Source organism: Mixophyes fleayi, chromosome 3 (assembly GCF_038048845.1).
Source record: "Mixophyes fleayi isolate aMixFle1 chromosome 3, aMixFle1.hap1, whole genome shotgun sequence".
Lineage (NCBI taxonomy): Eukaryota > Metazoa > Chordata > Amphibia > Anura > Limnodynastidae > Mixophyes > Mixophyes fleayi.
This window is the reverse complement of record NC_134404.1, coordinates 97,804,202-97,822,791: the sequence shown is the minus strand read 5'-3', so window position 1 is coordinate 97,822,791 and position 18,590 is coordinate 97,804,202. Positions and strand designations below refer to the sequence as shown.

Sequence of the window (18,590 nt, the reverse complement as noted above, 5' to 3'; positions counted from 1 at the left end):
TCATCACTTTGGTAATCAGCATTAGCACTTTATTTTCCTCATCAAACTCTTCTTGATTTCACACTAGTTCGCTGGTGATCAGCAATCCAGACCACCAATACTTAATTATCTTCCTCAAATTAGCTGGGCAATTTTTTTTTTGTCAGTTTAAGCACGCTACCAATTGTAGAGTGCATCTTCTGTGTGTTGTTACTGCTAGCTATTAAAGCATTCCAGAAGTATAGGAAAATGTGGAACTATCATTTCTACATCATTGTTTTACTAAAGTCATAGATTAATTTACACCATGAAGTGCCACATATGCACTATGTATATATTGAAAATACAGTCATGGCCAAAACTTTTAGAATTTCTCACAATTTTGCCTAAGAACACAGCCCTGAATAAAGAATGGTACCAAAACATCCTCCAAGTCCAACTTCTCCCAACCATTCAAGAACAGTTTGGTGATGAACAATGCCTTTTCCAGCATTATTGAGCACCTTGCCATAAGGCAAAGTGATAACTGAGTGGCTTGGGGATCAAAACATAAAAAATTTTGGGTCCATGGCCAGGAAACTCCCCAGACCTTAATCTCATTGAGAACTTGTGGTCAATCCTCAAGAGGCGGATGGACAAACAAAAACCCACAAATGTTGACAAACTCCAAGCATTGATTAGGCAAGAATGGGCAGCCATCAGTCAGTATGTGGCCCAGAAGTTGATTGACAGCATGCCAGGGCGAATTGCAGAGGTCTTCAAAAAAAGGGGCAACACTGGAAATATTGACCCTTTTCATACATTTGGTGTAATTGTCTAAAAACACTGAAGCAGCAAACTTTGTGAAAAACAATATTTGTGTCATTCTCAAAACTTTTGACCATGACTGTACAAATGGCTATTCAATCCTTATAGTGTCGCTTGGACACCATCAGCTGTATGAGACAAATGTACTAGGAAATAAGATTAAAGAACAATACACAAACACATTTGGGGCTAGATTTACTAAACTGCGGGTTTGGAAAAGTGGAGATGTTGCCTATAGCAACCAATAAGAGTCTAGATTTCATTTATTTAGTGCATTCTACAAAATGACAGCTAGAATCTGATTGGTTGCTATAGGAAACTTCTCCACTTTTTCAAACCCGCAGTAGTAAATATACCCCTAAATGTTGATTTGACTGTGAAAGTTCAGCAGTCAACAATGTCGAAAGCACAATAATTTCAAAATCACTGTTGTCCCTAACTGTAATGGTCAATCCCAAGTTTTGAATATTTGTCCCTGGACATTTTATACCTGACAATATGGTTTTAATATTGACAACACTCTGTTATTTAACCTTAAACATTGTGAATCAACAATTCAGTTATCATAATTGTTATTTTTCACATTACATAATTTAACCTATCCAGAAAATAATGACTAAGTAATTAAAAAAATATATTGAGCAATGTAGTGACTTATGGTTTGGATGTGGTGTTTTGGTTTTGGATGTGGTTTTGGTTCTAAAACGTCTTTGTGGGTTTTTTTTTACAGCCCCGAAATCATAACAGGTTTTGGTTTTGAATCAGGATTTAATTAAAAATTGTGAAAAATAGATAAAATTATGTGATTTTTAGCTGTTTTTGTCCCTATATTACTATTTATAGTATTAACAGTCGTTTACAGTCTATTTTCTAATGATCTCTTCACAGCTGTCCAAATTTTCACCTATTTTGGCCAAAATATTGCTGTTGACCCTCTCCAGTGTATTGCTGTTTACTCTTTCTAATGTATTGCTGATGTCCCTCTCTAGTGTATTGCTGATGTCCCTCTCCAGTGTATTGCTGTTGACTCTCTCTAATGTATTGCTGATGTCCCTCTCCAGTGTATTGCTGTTGACTCTTTCTAATGTATTGCTGATGTCCCTCTCCAGTGTATTGCTGCTGACCCTCTCTAATGTATTGCTGCGGACTCTCTCCAATGTGTTTCTGCTGACCCTCTCCAAAGTGTCACACATGCTTCCTAACAGTTACCTACTTGGAGTATCTTCTTATTTTAAAATGAAAATGTAATTGATGTAGACATCTTTGATGAGAATGATGATGAGGGTTGTGAGGATACCGGGTTTAACATAACCTTCTGTGCAGCACAGCTGGCCTACCCGGTACCTATCCAAGGTTCAAAATCACCCAGGCAAATATCCAAAATAAAACAAATAAGTTTATTTCACAAAATGGTAGCACCAAACAGCAATAAACATATTTAAATCATAATTTCAAACACTACAGTCTGGCACAGACAACATACAGGGTATAATAAAAACACATCACCAGTATCCTAGCCACTCTCAGGGACTGCTGTCTATCCATCCAAACTTCTACCCCTCTTTCCTTTAAAGCTACCAGCAAGGTAGTGGCCCTGATTCATTGTCACTCCACTTTCGGCGGACACACAGCTCCCCAAGACCTGGAGTGGTAGATCAGGGCAACGGCAGTACTCCAGGCACCAATTGTCCCTTTCCTGTCAGGGGCAGAGATCTAGATCTCAATGCCAGCCTGACTTTAACTATCACTGGGTAGTGAATGCCAATTTGCTGTTCTCTGGAGCTGTTTTTTAAAGGCAAAAATTACCTCCTTAGGAGTTTAAGGACCTGCTTGATTGGTCATTTTCTGTGTTTACATTTTCACAGGTAAACATACAGACAAAAGGTTAGCAGATGAGCCACTCTTGATTTAATTATACAGGTATTGTTCTGTGGCTATACAGCAGAAGTTGTTTAAACAGATCACAATCCAGACACATTTACACAATGCAGTCCTCTGTAATTAAACATAGAGCTCTATCTGTGGGCCTTTCCCTATGCTAGCACACACAGACCCACAGCTAAACAAAGACAAGAAACCCACTGGGGTGATGTACATTCATACAGGACTGGTGGACAATAATCCTTTTGCCTAGGCTGAAACAATGGACTAGTCTGCAAGATAAAAAAAAACATGCTGGTAGACATTTTAACTACTTTCAAATAGAATATACACAAGTTTAAATATGACTGACAAATATGGGGAACCAGAGGGCTAGAAAAAGTATATGTTTTGATAGTCCACAGTTTGTAAGAAACAAGGTTCAAACTGGTTGAGGCAATATTAATACCTCGTTTCTCCACAAGAGTGATGATAACATTGTCATTTGTTACCATTGAGAAAGATGACCAGTGACCACTGTTATCCAAATGCCCAATGATTCATCTGTTAGCATCCCTTTCTATTTTCCAGTTCAACAACCAAAATATTGGCTTTTGTGGAGGCCCAAACAAACCAAGCACTTCAGTCACAAAAGTTGCTGAAGTGCTTGGTTTGTAATCATAGGACAACGTAATCTTAAATTGCACCTTTTAACATTGTGCCCTCTCATCATCTTTTAATGCTGCTGTTTGTACTTGAAGTCTTGTGTCCATTATTGCCTTTATGGAAGTGTTTGTAACATCATCCCCGACTTCTCTCTCTCTCTTTTGCCCCCACATTTGATCTATTGCCCAAGCATGTCGCTTCCAACTACGCAACCTTGCTGCATCTGACCCTTCCTCTCTCAGGATGCCACAAAAACTATCATCCATGCACTCATCATCTCCCGTCTTGATTACTGCAACCTTCTACTTACTGGTCTCCCACAGTACTATCTCGCCCCCCTTCATTCTATACTCAATGCGACTGCAAGACTCATCTTCCTTCCACACCACTCCTCTTCTGCCTCCCCTCTCTGCCTTGCTTTACATTGGCTCCCTTTCCCAACAGAATCATTTTCAAACTCCTCACCATCACCTACAATGCTCTCTCCCACTCTACTGCCCACAATATCTCTTACTTCCTCTCCATTCACACTTCCGCCCGCTCCCTGTGCTCGGCCAATGACCGTCTCCTCTCCTCCACTCTGATCTCCTCATCTCAATCCAGAATCCAAGATTTCTCCCGTGCTGTCCCCCTTCACTGGAACGACCTCCCTTGCTCCATCCGTCTGTCCTCTAACCTATGCTCCTTCTAACGGGCACTTAAAACTCACCTGTTCTTTAAAGCCTACCAGCCATCCACCTAACCCTTTCTTATCACCTCCGCTCGTTATCTCCTCTCTCCTTCCAGCCTCACTCTTTACTCCTCCCATGCTATAACCCCTTAACTGACTCCCTTCTGTGCCTGTTGACTATTTACCCTTCCTTTGGATGTGAGCTCTTATGAGCAGGGCCCTCCTCCCTCCTGTATGTATACCTGTTCTTCTGCTCCATCTTTACTGCTTTAGCCATGCCTGGAGTTTCTGAAGTCTTGGTATTATTTGTTTATTGTTCAGTACTGTTTCACCCTGTATAGTCTACTGTTTGTACTGTGTACGGCGTTGCAGAATTCTTGTGGCGCCTAAGAAATAAAGGATAATAATTATAACTTACAAGTTTATACGGTTCCCCAACTCCATCACATAGTGTAAATTAGTGTTTCCCAAACCCAGTGCTCAAGTACCCCTAACAGCGCATGTTTTCCATATCTCTTTGCTGGAGCACAGGTTTACTCATTACTGACTGACACATTTTGAAAGTTTCACAGGTGGTATAATTATTTCACTTGTGACCTGGAAAACCTGCAATGTTAGGGGTACTTGAGGACTGGGTTTGGGAAACACTGGTGTAAATCAGTCATCATATCTCCATCTATACATGTATTCTTTGCCAGTGCCAAATTCAGTCCTTTTAATTTCTCAGAATGTGGACCTTCAATTACGTTGTCTTGTCAAGACAGATGCTATTGGCAACCAAATCTGCATTAATGTCAGTTATACATACTTACTTGTGTGGGAAGGCCAACTATTAGCCTATCTGAACTGTCTGTTTTACTTATTTCTTACACTTCACTAATATAATATATATATTATTTATACAATCCATATTTATATACATGATTCTTCGGAACAGCCTCCTTCGCAAGGCTCGGGCAGACCCCTTTACCCCGGTATTGTGCAAGATCAGGATTCCAGTCCCACTGCATTTTCAGGTCACCTACAAGCCCTGTCCCCCAGAGGCACAGGGACCTCAGACCAAGTATACCCATGCAGCATGTCCCGAACCAATCGTACTAGGTCAGATACAACACTTGAGCTTAGCCAAAAGGATAAATTGAGATTGACATTTTAATCTCAATCTGGACTTGGTAACTGGATGTAGATATACATGGTAACTGGAATATATATCAGAGTTCCCTTGTTTGATTCACAAGGGCAGCATTCCGGCACATATCTACGCAAGGTATTTGAAAGCACCTCTCTTGACTACTGATAAATGTTCTACCTATCGAGAAGTGTATAGCACTAACCTCTGAAGTTTATAGTATGGATGCCTTCGTCAGTTTACTTTTATAAATGTCGAACTCTATTCATTTATACCACTGTCCATCCAATGAATTCTGCCTGTTACTGTAGCTTCACTGTGTATGATGGATTCCCTGTAAATTAATACTGACTCAATTTTTTGTGATAACAATAAAACTATAAGCCAGGGAACTTACAATCCAACCTGGATATATATATATATATATATATATATATATATATATATATATATATATATGTGCATCGCCATAGTTTCTTTAGTAATGCAAATAACACGTGCAACTGAAATGGAGAATCGGACAGATTTTAGACTGCAATTTTCCTAAATAATAGATGTATAATATCCAAATTGCTTCAATAGATAATAATCAAAAAATCTGAACAGTGTTGTATTAATACCATTTAGTCCTCCACACCAGCAATAGATAGTAAACATATATATACATATGCTTGAGTCGGTATTAATGTTCATATGCACATATCTATTTTTCATGTAAAATGTTGGTGTGTTTTCTCTTATAAAAAATTCTTTACTGATGAGGAACATATACCTAATATGGAGTGAAATACAGAGCTGTCAAGTATGATATATGTAGAAATGGTTATATAACCAGAAGATACCCCCAGGAATTAATGTTATCACCTGAGAAATACTTTACAATGTAGAATTGCTTCATCAGGGCAGCAGGCAAGGAATGCAGTGTGAAATAGGTTGCACATGAGTTGGCCACAACAAGCAACATTGCAATGTAATGCATTTCATAAGTCTTTCCTTTTATATTAAGAACACACTTTTATCAAATCTGTAAGGAATCTAACACCCTCTCAAACACACACGCAAAACTAAACCATAAAATATTTAAATAGATAGAATATATAATCCAGAATACTTTTCCGTGCATAAAGATTATGGTTAAATTAATTTTTGAGAACTAATATGTGGGTACTGTGAAGAATCTCATATTTTTTCTGTTTTTCTGTATACACTGAGGGTTGCATTAGCTGCTCTGAACCAATACGGAACAGTGATTAAACAAAGCCTTTATTTAATTATCTTTACAAAATATTTGTAAAATTAAATTCACTAGCGTGACGAGAAAGAACTGAAAATTAGATATCAATCTGCCTTCAGCCTTTCTGGCAATATATAATTGTGTTTACAACATGTTTTACTAATCACAACATATCTAACACTGAAGTCTTACTTCAAGAAATTGCCTAGCTGATGTATAATTCTGCTGTCATAACAGTTTCTGCTACCACTTCTGTGGTATCTATGCTCCTTGTACAGATTCTGCCAATTGGGATTGGGATTACTGAGCCTGCAACAAATGTCTAAACCAATGTGCAATTCAGTATGAATTACAGGCATTACATTTCTAATCAATGTTATGTAGCAAAATGCATCAATAGGTAAAGATCTAGACAGTCGTTCATAACAAATAATATAGTTTCTCATATATCAATTTGCATGTTTTTTATAGGTTGTAAAATACAAACAGACCATAGCCTGGGCTTCCTGTGACTTATGGCTCTGGTAGCATATGACTACATAACCAGTACCCCTCATTATCGCAATTTATTATAATTTAATGTATCTTAATATTACAGTGATAGCGTACAATGCTGAATTTAGCGTTGGTGATATTTTTTTATTTAGTCTAACATATTTCGTACTATCTGTGTACAATGATGTATAGGGTATGTAGGCTGGATTTGGGCATTTAGCTGCATTTGTGTGATTTTTTTAGTGCACAGTGATGTTTACTTTGATACTTTAAACATATGATCAGTGTCGAGGAGATGGATGACCTTTACAGATAATTACATTTTTAGCCTTCTATAGCAAATGTAAATGTATTATGTGTTCTTCTATCAAACACATAATCTATTAAGCAAATTTGTATAAGCGGCTTATATTATTTTACATCCCATTGCAGTTCCCAAGAGTTGCAGGTAAATATTTGCCAAATATGGAAAACATTGTAGATATGGATGAAAAGGGGTGGATGGTCATAAAATGTGAATGTTATTTTGGATTAGGGGATTATATACTGTATATATACTATATATATTAATACACAAACAAACTTGTGACATGTTCTTATACCATCTATATGAGGAATTATGCTATATAAAAATAACCCATACATTTGACAAACTCAACTTTGTGCTTGAACATGCCCTTCTCTCCCTGACTGGCAGATATCATTACTTTTCTCAACAATTTAACTTGTTCAAATTATTTTCCTCAATTTATTTACAAGCTTCATTCAGCATCCCACAAAAGTATTTTTAGGAATTCCTGCAAATCAAAAAGTTTTGTGCATCACTTTGCTTGAGGAAGGCTTTCACTAAATGCTTAGTCTCCACATTCTATGCTGAGTTCTCTGTCCCCAGGTCTCCGCCTGGTGATCTGCATGAACACACTTGGGAATTAGATGTTGGAGAACCCCTGGATAGAGAGGACCAGGCAGAAATTTGGGAACACATCTCTTTCAGCTCTATTTATCTAAAGATCAAAGGAAATGCTTACAACATGCTGTACCATTGGAACTATGTTCCAACTAGGTTATGCAAAATTATTCTTGATGCTTCTGATGGATGCTGGAGACGGTGCACAGTCTTTGGTACAATTCTACATATCTGTTGGTCTTGTCCCAAATAATCGAGCTACTGAAAGACCTAATACTCTCAGTCCTACAATCTCCCACTCTACACTAAATTCTATTTACACCCATTAGCCTGTCCCGATGCTAAAAACATAAAATCAAACTTATGTGCCACTTTATCTTGGCTGCCAGCTTTCAGCACTGGAAGTCCCAATTCCCCCTCTTGAAATTCATGACCATCATTATTCACAATTTTGCAAAATCTTTTGCGAAATCTGGGAATCTTGGGTGATGCATTTCAATGCTACTGCCATTATAACACATGAATGCTTTATGTAGAAATACACTGTATGGACAAAAGTATTCGGCCACTTGACCACTACACCAACAGGGATTGTAATGACATTGTATTCATATACACATACTTTAATATGGAATTTGTCCCCCTTTCGCAGCGATTACAGCTTCCACTCTTCTTGGAAGGCTTTTCGCTAGATGTTGGCGTGTTTCTGTATGAGTTTGTGGCCCATTCATTCTGTAGAGCATTTATGAGCTTAGGCACTGATGTTGGACGAGAAATCCTGGCTCTCCATTTCCGTTCCATCCCAAAAGGTATTCGATGGAGTTGAGGTCAGGGCTCGGTGCGAGCCAGTAAAGTTCTTCCACATCAAACTCATCAAACCATGTCTTTGTAGTCCTTGCTTTGTGCACTGGGGCACAGTCATGTTGGAATAGAAAATGGCCTTCCCCAAACTGTTGCCACAAAGTTGGAAGCATAGCATTGTCCAAAATGACTTGGTACTTTGAATCATTAAGATTGCCTTTCACTGGAGATAAGGGACCTAGGCCAAACCCTGAAAAAAGCCCCATACCATTATCCCTCCTCCACCAAACTTCACAGTTGGCATAATGCAGTCAGGCAGATAACGTTCCCCTGGCATCTGCCAAACAAAGCCTTGCCCATCTGACTGCCAAGTAGAGAAGCGTGATTCATCACTCCAAGAACAGGTTTCCATTGCTCCACAGTCCAGTCTCGGTTGTGCTTTACACCACTCCATCTGACGGTTGGCATTGGTCTTGGTGATGTGAGGTTTGCATGCAGCTGCTCGGCCATGGAAACTCATTCCATTAAGCACCTGATGCACAGTTTTAGTGCTTACATTAATGCCAGTGGAGGTTCGGAACCCTTCAGCTATGGAATCAGCAGAGCGTTGGTGATTTTTACGCACCATGCGCCTTAGCAGTCATTGACCCTGTTCTGTGATTTTACGTGGTCTTCCGCTTCGTGGCTGAGTTGCTGTTGTTCCTAAATGCTTCCACTTTCTAATAATATTACTTACAGTTGACTGTGGAATATCCAGCAGGGATGAAATTTCACTAACCGTCGTATTGCAAAGGTGGCATCCTATCACATTACCACACTTGATGTCACTGAGCTCTTCAGAACGACCCATTTTGTATCACAAATGTTTGCAAATGGAGACTGCATGGCTAGTTGCTTAATTTTATACACCTTTGGCAACGGGTCTGATTGAAACACCTAAATTCAATAATTAACAGGTGCAGCCAAATACTTTTGTCCATATAGTGTATTTAAGGCAATAACATACTGAGAGAATATGAATTACATGAGTGTTATATAACTCATGTGTATAAACACTCATGTGTTATATACACATGAGTGTTTCCAAACTAATAGAAATGTTAGAAAAAGCACCGCCCATGGACATATTCAACATTATAAATATGCTAAATAACTTAATAATAGGTAAGTTGGGATGTCAAAACGCAATATAAAATTATTGTGTGCATTAACCTCTGCTACATAGATTCTGTGTCGCTCTGCAAACTACAAGCATTTTACCTTCACTGTGTCACATGTATGGCAATAGTGGCCCATGTGCATGTACAATAGCATAGTATACTATGCTAAAGCATAGAGCTACTTATGTTGTTAAGACAACTCTGTATAGAAAGTTATTTAAGAGGCATAAATCATATACTTTTGCTACACTAGCTTCCAGGTTGTGGCAGATTAACAGAGAGTGTCCTAGTGAGGAGTGATGGGTGTTCACCTGTGTCTATAAGTAACTAGCAACAGCAAGTATGAATTGCTGGATTATTGAATCCCTTGAATCAATTTAGTTTGTGATGCAGTTTCAAATTATTGAAATGTAGTTGATCAGAAGCAGGAAAACAAGAGAATATCCTGTACATAAAAGACAAAGAACAAATCATTAGCTCCATCCTTCTCGCATAGGGCACTCTGCTTTTAAAGGATTACTAACTGTATATATTTTTTTCTATTTAATCCTCAATACCCCAAAACTGCTATGTTTGACACTGCCGGCCATAAAAGGACTTTTCTCATGGTTCTATAAATTAATAAAGATTATTAGAATATTTCATTTCATTTAGTAACACTTCCATGATCAATAATTTGGTATAACTACAAATAGCCAAGTGATGACAATACAAAATGTATTTTATGTAGACAATTTTCAAACTGTACTGCAAAATTTTCCCTTCAGTCTGTATTTTAAAATGCTAATTTTCAGATATAGTTCCAAATGGCAAAAGAAAAGGGGAACTTGAACATTGTATCGGTGGAAGTCTGCACTTATGCAAAACAGCTTGTTCCTTGTGAAACTCAATTTGTCTATAATCTCTAATTGGCAAAAATAATGAGGAGACGACACAAACAAATTACATTTACACATGTCTTTTCACAATAAAATCCAAAACATGTCATTGACTTATTATTTAAAGCATTTTAAAAACGTAATTTTAGCAAATATACAGCATAACGTGTTCTGTATTAATTATATTATCAGGAAATTAGGAACAACCTTATAGAATTTTGTGACCTGTTGGCATTGTCTCCAATATAAAGCATGTCATGCATTGTATAAAGATGTGCCTTCTTGTATGTTTCTATTATATATAATCTATTGGTTTTCTATCCAGGAAAGAAAGCAACATTAAAACCGAACCCTCTTTTTATGTCCACGATGCACATCAAACCCCGTATCATGATGGATATAGAAAAGAAAAAATGGAAGTAGATGCTCAGATTGACGGTAACCAGACTGTAGAGAATAACACTGCTCCCAGCTCACCCTCCATGTTTAATGATGCTAGAATATCCAACAAAGACAGAAAAGAGATTGCAATAAATAGGTATGTGTCTCTTATGGAACATTTACTAACAGTAGCCACAACCATTTCCACCACCACCCTCTTCAATTGTTATTCCACTATCTTATGGATCAATTGCTCCCCTCACCTTTTCGATTATTAGATCAGTTGAGCAGGGTCATCTTTATCTTTGGTTTCATGTCATTATGTTTGAATTGTGTCACAATACCCTCGAAGTACCGCTGTGCGTAATATGTTGATGCATAGATAATATGTTATCTTTTTGTCATGCATGTGTTCTGGACACAATTAAGTCCTATTCTCTGTGGGAATTTCTGTTATGTGATTTACTTTCCTTGTCATCATTCCTCAATTAGTTGACATCATCACACAATTAGTGCTGAGCTGTCCAAATAATCTCCTGAAAACACACCCAAAGTGGAGTTTCTTACACTGATGTAAAATGTTTTAAGAAAAGACCTTTCTCATTCATCTGTAAATGGTTCTTCCCATTAGGTCATGCAGGGATACTCTGCATTTAGAAAGTCGTCCACAATTAAACATTTATATATTTTACAAAAGACAGAAAATAACCTAAATAAGTGCAATTTAAATTCTATTTTTATTCTTGGTGACATTTTTTGAATGATTATTGAAAAGCAGACATTTGAGAACTGTATTTGCTAAAACTCTTTAAAGAATTGAATGAGGGTCATATAATCCAGTGTTTCCCACATTACTGTAATACAAAAATGTAATAAATATATCATAAATATGCAGTACAGTTCAGGGCACCACTCTATAAAAAAAATAATTTGGAACTAGAAAGGGTTCAGAGAAGGGCGACAAAATTGATAAAGGGTATGGAGTCATCAAGTTATGAGGAAGGGTTAGCCAATTTGGGCATGTTTACTTTAGAAAAGAGGCGTCTATGAGAAGATATGATTACTATGTTGAAATACATTAAGGGTCAATTTGACACTGTTGACCACTCACTTCTTATACAAACACCCCCGTGCTCTGGTTTTGGTTTTGGATCTGGATTAACTTCGTGTTTTGGTTTTGGCAAAACAGCTCTTGCGTGTTTTGGTTTTGATTTTGGATCCTGATTTTTTTTCTAAAATCCCTATATTTTTGGCGAAAATCACATATTTTTGCTTTTTTTCCCCCTACATTATTATTAATAATAAACTCAATAACACTAATTTCAAGTAATTTGCAGTCAATTTTGACCACCTCACAGGTCACAATATTATTTTCATACACTTTCAAACAAAGACTGCAGCAACCTGGCTGGATGCTACACGACAGAGCAATGACACAAACACACAGCAGTTCACAGCACATCTAAGAAATATTGTCACACAGCAGTGGCAGAAAAGAAAAGTAGGGCAAGATGGAATTGTCCTTGGATCATGAAATCAGTTATGGTTCATTTGATCACTCCACCTGTTCCTTGGATAACTGTGTTAATTCTACAGCTAATACATGGCGACGAGCGCTGACCCCTCCCCACCCGGGATGCATGCTTTTATCAGACCCAGACCAATCCAGGGTGCCAGACAATGCACTTAAAAGAGCCATTGTAATTCACAGTAAAAAGCAAGTTCATCACCCAATTTCCCAAAAATTATAATCTAGTTAGGTACCTGATGTAAAGTGCAGATTACAAACACCTTGTGCAATATTGATGAAACAGCAGCAAAATGCAAGGTAATTATTATTATTATTAATATTTATTTATAAGGCGCTACAAGGCATCCGCAGCGCCGTACAGAGACAAACAAAATCACAATACAATGGGAGACAGCACAGTACAGTAAACACAGCAACTCAGTACGCTCAATGCACAGCTAGAGAGGGCGGGGAAAGGGGAGGGAGGATCCGAAAACGACGGGGCCCAAGAAGGGGGGCGCGGAAGACAGGGAGACCCCCAGGGGGGGAGGAGGGAGCGAAAGTGGACGTGGGGTGGAGGACCTTTCAGGAGGAGGGCTAAGTAGCTGGAGAGCAGAGTTAGAAGTGGTGGAAACAGGAGGAGAGATGGCCCTGCTCAGAGGAGCGTACAATCTAAGGGGAGGGGTGGACAGACAGAGAGACGCAGGGGAGAGAGGGAGAGTAGGGGGACAGAGGCAGAAGATAAGGTAGGAAGTTAAGTGGGAGACAGAAAGGCTTTAAGAAAAAGGTGGGTTTTTAGGGCCCGTTTGAAGCTGGACAGATTAGGGGAAGTTCTGATGGAGGGAGGGAGCTTGTTCCAGTGGAGGGGGGCAGCGCGGGCGAAGTCTTGGATACGCGCGTGGGAGGAGGTTATAAGGGGGGAAGAGAGGCGACGGTCAGAGGCAGAACGGAGAGGGCGGGATGGAGCATGAATAGAGAGGAGGGTGGAAATGTAGGGCGCAGTGGAGTTGGCGAGGGCCTTGTAGGTGAGTGTGAGGAGCTTAAAGAGGATTCTGAAGGGGAATGGGAGCCAGTGAAGGGCTAGGTAGAGGGGGGAGACAAAAGAGGAGCGGCGAGAGAGGAAAATAAGCCTAGCTGCAGCGTTAAGGACGGATCGAAGGGGATCGAGATGAGAGTGGGGGAGGCCAGTGAGGAGGAGGTTGCAGTAGTCCAGGCGGGAGATGATCAGAGAGTGGATAAGGCATTTGGTGGCATCTTGGGAGAGGAAGGGCCGGATGCGAGCGATGTTGCGCAGCTGGAAGCGGCAGGATTTAGCAAGAGAGAGGATGTGGGGGCCAAAGGAGAGAGAGGAGTCGAGGATGACACCAAGGCAGCGAAGTTGGGGGACAGGCGAGATAGAGGTATTGTCGACAGTGATGGAGAGGTCAGAAGGGGATGGGGTATGAGAGGGAGGAAAAACTATGAGCTCAGTTTTGGCAAGGTTAAGTTTGAGGAATCGAGAGGACATCCAGGAGGAGATGGCAGAGAGGCAGGCGGACACCCTAGAGAGGAGGGAGGGAGAGAGATCAGGAGAGGAGAGGTATAGTTGAGTGTCGTCAGCGTAAAGGTGGTAGCTGAAGCCGAAGGAGCTGATGAGTTCACCCAGGGAGGAGGTGTATAGAGAGAAGAGTAAGGGTCCCAGAACAGAGCCCTGAGGGACCCCAACTGGAAGGGTGGATGGGGGGGAGAGAGACCCAGAGGTGGTGACAGAGAAGGAACGGTGAGTAAGGTAAGAGGTGAACCAGGACAGGACTGGGCCGGAGAGGCCGAAAGACTGGAGGGTGTGAAGGAGGAGGGGGTGGTCAACGGTGTCAAAGGCTGCAGAGAGGTCAAGGAGGATGAGAAGGGAGAAGTGGCCCCTGGCTTTTGCAGAGAGGAGGTCATTGGTGACTTTAGCCAGGGCAGTTTCAGTGGAGTGGAGGGGGCGGAAACCAGACTGGAGAGGATCAAGGAGGGAGTATTCAGAAAGGTAGGAGGTGAGACGGCTGCAGACGAGCCTCTCAAGAATTTTGGAGGCAAAAGGGAGAAGAGATATGGGGCGATAGTTCGAGAGAGAAGTGGGGTCGAGATTAGGTTTCTTAAGAATGGGGGATACGAGAGCATGTTTGAAGGAGGAGGGGAAGATGCCAGTGGAGAGGGAGAGATTAAAGAGGTGAGCGAGGTGGGAGCAGGTGGTGGGGGAAAGGGAGCGAAGAAGGTGGGAGGGGATGGGATCCAGGGGGCAGGTAGTGGGGGGGGAGGATAAAATGAGAGAGTGGACTTCCTCGCCGGTGGTGGGACGGAAGGAGTGGAGGGGAAGGTGGTTGGGGGGGGAGGACAGAAGAGTGGGAGGGGTGGAGGAGGAGATTTCAAGTCGGATGGCCTCGATTTTAGAGGAGAAGAAGGAGGCGAAATCAGAGGCAGTCAGGGAGGAGGGGGTGGGGGGAGGGGAGGGGGCCAGGAGAGTGCTGAAGGTGGCAAAGAGGCGGCGGGGGTTAGAGGACTGGGAAGAGATGAGGGATTTAAAGAAAGATTGTTTAGCGAGTGAGAGGGCAGAGCTGTAGGATGAAAGGATGAATTTAAAGTGGAGGAAGTCAGCCAGGGAGCGGGATTTTCTCCAGTGACGTTCGGCGGAACGGGAGCATTTTTGGAGGAAGCGGGTAAATTTGGAGTGCCAGGGTTGGGGTTTGGAGCAGCGGGGGTGGACGGAGTGGGCAGGGGCGACCGCGTCCAGAGCGGAGGTGAGGGTGTGATTGTAGAGGGAGACCGCCTGGTTGGGGCAGGCCTGGGAGGAAAGGGGAGAAAGGAGGGTATCGAGAGAGGAGGACAGAGAGGCAGGGTCAAGAGCATCGAGGTTGCGTATGGACAGAGTAGGTTTGGGCAGGGGGGGGGAGCAGGAGAAGAGGAGAGAGAGAAGGAGAGGAGATGGTGGTCGGATAGAGGAAAGGGAGAGATGGAGAAGTCAGAGAGATTACATAGGTAGGAGAAGACAAGATCAAGGGAGTGACCAAGGCAGTGGGTAGAGGAGGAGGTCCATTGGGTGAGACCAAGGGAGGAAGAGAGGGTGAGCAGTTTGCTGGAAGCAGGGTAGGTGGGGTTGTCGATGGGGATATTAAAGTCACCGAGAATGATCGAGGGGAGATCGGAGGAGAGGTAGTGAGGAAGCCAGCTAGCAAAGTTGTCAAGGAAGAGGGAGGTGGGGCCAGGGGGGCGGTAGATGACAGTGACGCGGAGATGGATGGGGTAGAAGAGGCGGATGGAGTGAGCTTCAAAAGAGGAGAAGGAGAGGGAGGGTTCAGGGGGAATGACACGAAAAGTACAGGTGGAGGAGAGGAGGAGGCCAACTCCACCGCCAGGGCGGGCACCAGGCCTGGCGGAGTGGGTGAAGGAGAGGCCACCATAGGAGAGGGCAGCGGGGGAAGTAGTATCAGAATCGGAGAGCCAGGTTTCAGTAACGGCAAGAAGGTTAAAGGAGTTGGATAGAAAGAGGTCGTGGATAGCAGTCAGCTTGTTGCGGACGGATCTGGCATTCCAGAGGGCACAGAAGAAAGGGGGAGAGGAGAGGGGGGAAATGGGGATGAGGTTAGCAAGATGAACAGCGCGCGGGGGATGGCGGGGAGGAACGGGAGAGGTAGGGCGGGGGGAGAGTATGGGTATGGAGTGAGAGCGGGGAGGCATAGTAGGGAGAGAGAGTAACAGAACAGTGAGATAGTGGGGACAGTGAAAAACAGGTAAGAACAAAGGCAGGAAGACAATGAAAAGGTGGAAGATGATAACGAATTAGGGCGTGGAGGGCATGGAACAACAGTACAGTGAGATAATAAGGACAATGAAGACAGGTAAGAATGATAGCAGAACAGTAAGATAATAAGGACAGCGGATAACAGGTAAGAATAAGCAGGGAGACAATAGCAAGATGGAGGACAATAACCAAATAGGGCGTGGAAGGCAAAGAATAATAGAAGGAGAGGTAATAAGGACAATGGAAATAGGCAAGAATAATAACAGGTAAAACTAGTTGCTGGTAAATATAAAATCAGGAAAAACAAGATAAAGGCATATAAATAGTAGAATAATAACAGGTAAAAAGTAGAAACTTGTAAATGTACAATCAGGAAAAACAAAATAATGGCATATAAAATAATGTTTTATATGCAGTTGATGCAGTTAAGCCAGGGATTCAGCAGGAGAAGGGTTAACTGACAAGCCGGGTCGGTACACAGTAGATCAGTTGCTGCAGATAAGCCAGGGATTCAGCAGGAGAAGGGTTAATTGCCAAGCCGGGTCGGTACACAGTAGATCAGTTGGTGCAGATAAGCCAGGGATTCAGCAGGAGAAGGGTTAATTGACAAGCCGGGTCGGTACACAGTAGATCAGTTGATGCAGATAAGCCAGGGATTCAGCAGGAGAAGGGTTAATTGACAAGCCGGGTCGGTACACAGTAGATCAGTTGGTGCAGATAAGCCAGGGACTCAGCAGGAGAAGGGTTAATTGACAAGCCGGGTCGGTACACAGTAGATCAGTTGCTGCAGATAAGCCAGGGATTCAGCAGGAGAAGGGTTAATTGCCAAGCCGGGTCGGTACACAGTAGATCAGTTGGTGCAGATAAGCCAGGGATTCAGCAGGAGAAGGGTTAATTGACAAGCCGGGTCGGTACACAGTAGATCAGTTGATGCAGATAAGCCAGGGATTCAGCAGGAGAAGGGTTAATTGACAAGCCGGGTCGGTACACAGTAGATCAGTTGGTGCAGATAAGCCAGGGACTCAGCAGGAGAAGGGTTAATTGACAAGCCGGGTCGGTACACAGTAGATCAGTTGATACAGATAAGCCAGGGACTCAGCAGGAGAAGGGTTAATTGATAAGCCGGGTCGGTACACAGTAGATCAGTTGGTGCAGATAAGCCAGGGATTCAGCAGGAGAAGGGTTAATTGCCAAGCCGGGTCGGTACACAGTAGATCAGTTGGTGCAGATAAGCCAGGGATTCAGCAGGAGAAGGGTTAATTGACAAGCCTGGTCGGTACACAGTAGATCAGTTGATGCAGATAAGCCAGGGATTCAGCAGGAGAAGGGTTAATTGACAAGCCGGGTCGGTACACAGTAGATCAGTTGCTGCAGATAAGCCAGGGATTCAGCAGGAGAAGGGTTAATTGCCAAGCCGGGTCGGTACACAGTAGATCAGTTGGTGCAGATAAGCCAGGGATTCAGCAGGAGAAGGGTTAATTGACAAGCCGGGTCGGTACACAGTAGATCAGTTGATGCAGATAAGCCAGGGATTCAGCAGGAGAAGGGTTAATTGACAAGCCGGGTCGGTACACAGTAGATCAGTTGGTGCAGATAAGCCAGGGACTCAGCAGGAGAAGGGTTAATTGACAAGCCGGGTCGGTACACAGTAGATCAGTTGATACAGATAAGCCAGGGACTCAGCAGGAGAAGGGTTAATTGATAAGCCGGGTCGGTACACAGTAGATCAGTCGGTGCAGACAAGCCAGGGATCCAGCAGGAGGAGGGCCAACCGACAAGCCGGGTCGGCACACAGCAGATCAGCCGATACAGACAAGCCAGGGACTCAGCAGGAGAAGGGCCAACCGACAAGCCGGGCCGGTACACAATAGACCAGTCGATGCAGACAAGCCAGGGACTCAGCAGGAGAAGGGCCAACCGACAAGCCGGGTCGGTACACAGTAGATCAGTTGGTGCAGATAAGCCAGGGATTCAGCAGGAGAAGGGTTAATTGACAAGCCGGGTCGGTACACAGTAGATCAGTTGATGCAGATAAGCCAGGGATTCAGCAGGAGAAGGGTTAATTGACAAGCCGGGTCGGTACACAGTAGATCAGTTGGTGCAGATAAGCCAGGGACTCAGCAGGAGAAGGGTTAATTGACAAGCCGGGTCGGTACACAGTAGATCAGTTGCTGCAGATAAGCCAGGGATTCAGCAGGAGAAGGGTTAATTGCCAAGCCGGGTCGGTACACAGTAGATCAGTTGGTGCAGATAAGCCAGGGATTCAGCAGGAGAAGGGTTAATTGACAAGCCGGGTCGGTACACAGTAGATCAGTTGATGCAGATAAGCCAGGGATTCAGCAGGAGAAGGGTT

The 18,590-nt window shown here is 42.5% G+C and overlaps 1 protein-coding gene across 1 annotated transcript in view; it reads left to right on the top strand.

Moving 5' to 3' along the window:
* Positions 1 to 18,590, top strand: part of VEPH1 (ventricular zone expressed PH domain containing 1) — a 300,978-nt gene that overhangs the window by 207,888 nt on the left and 74,500 nt on the right. The window contains exon 7 of the mRNA XM_075200875.1: positions 10,912 to 11,124. Coding sequence (XP_075056976.1) covers positions 10,912 to 11,124 — 213 coding nt within the window. The remainder of the gene's footprint in view (positions 1 to 10,911; positions 11,125 to 18,590) is intronic.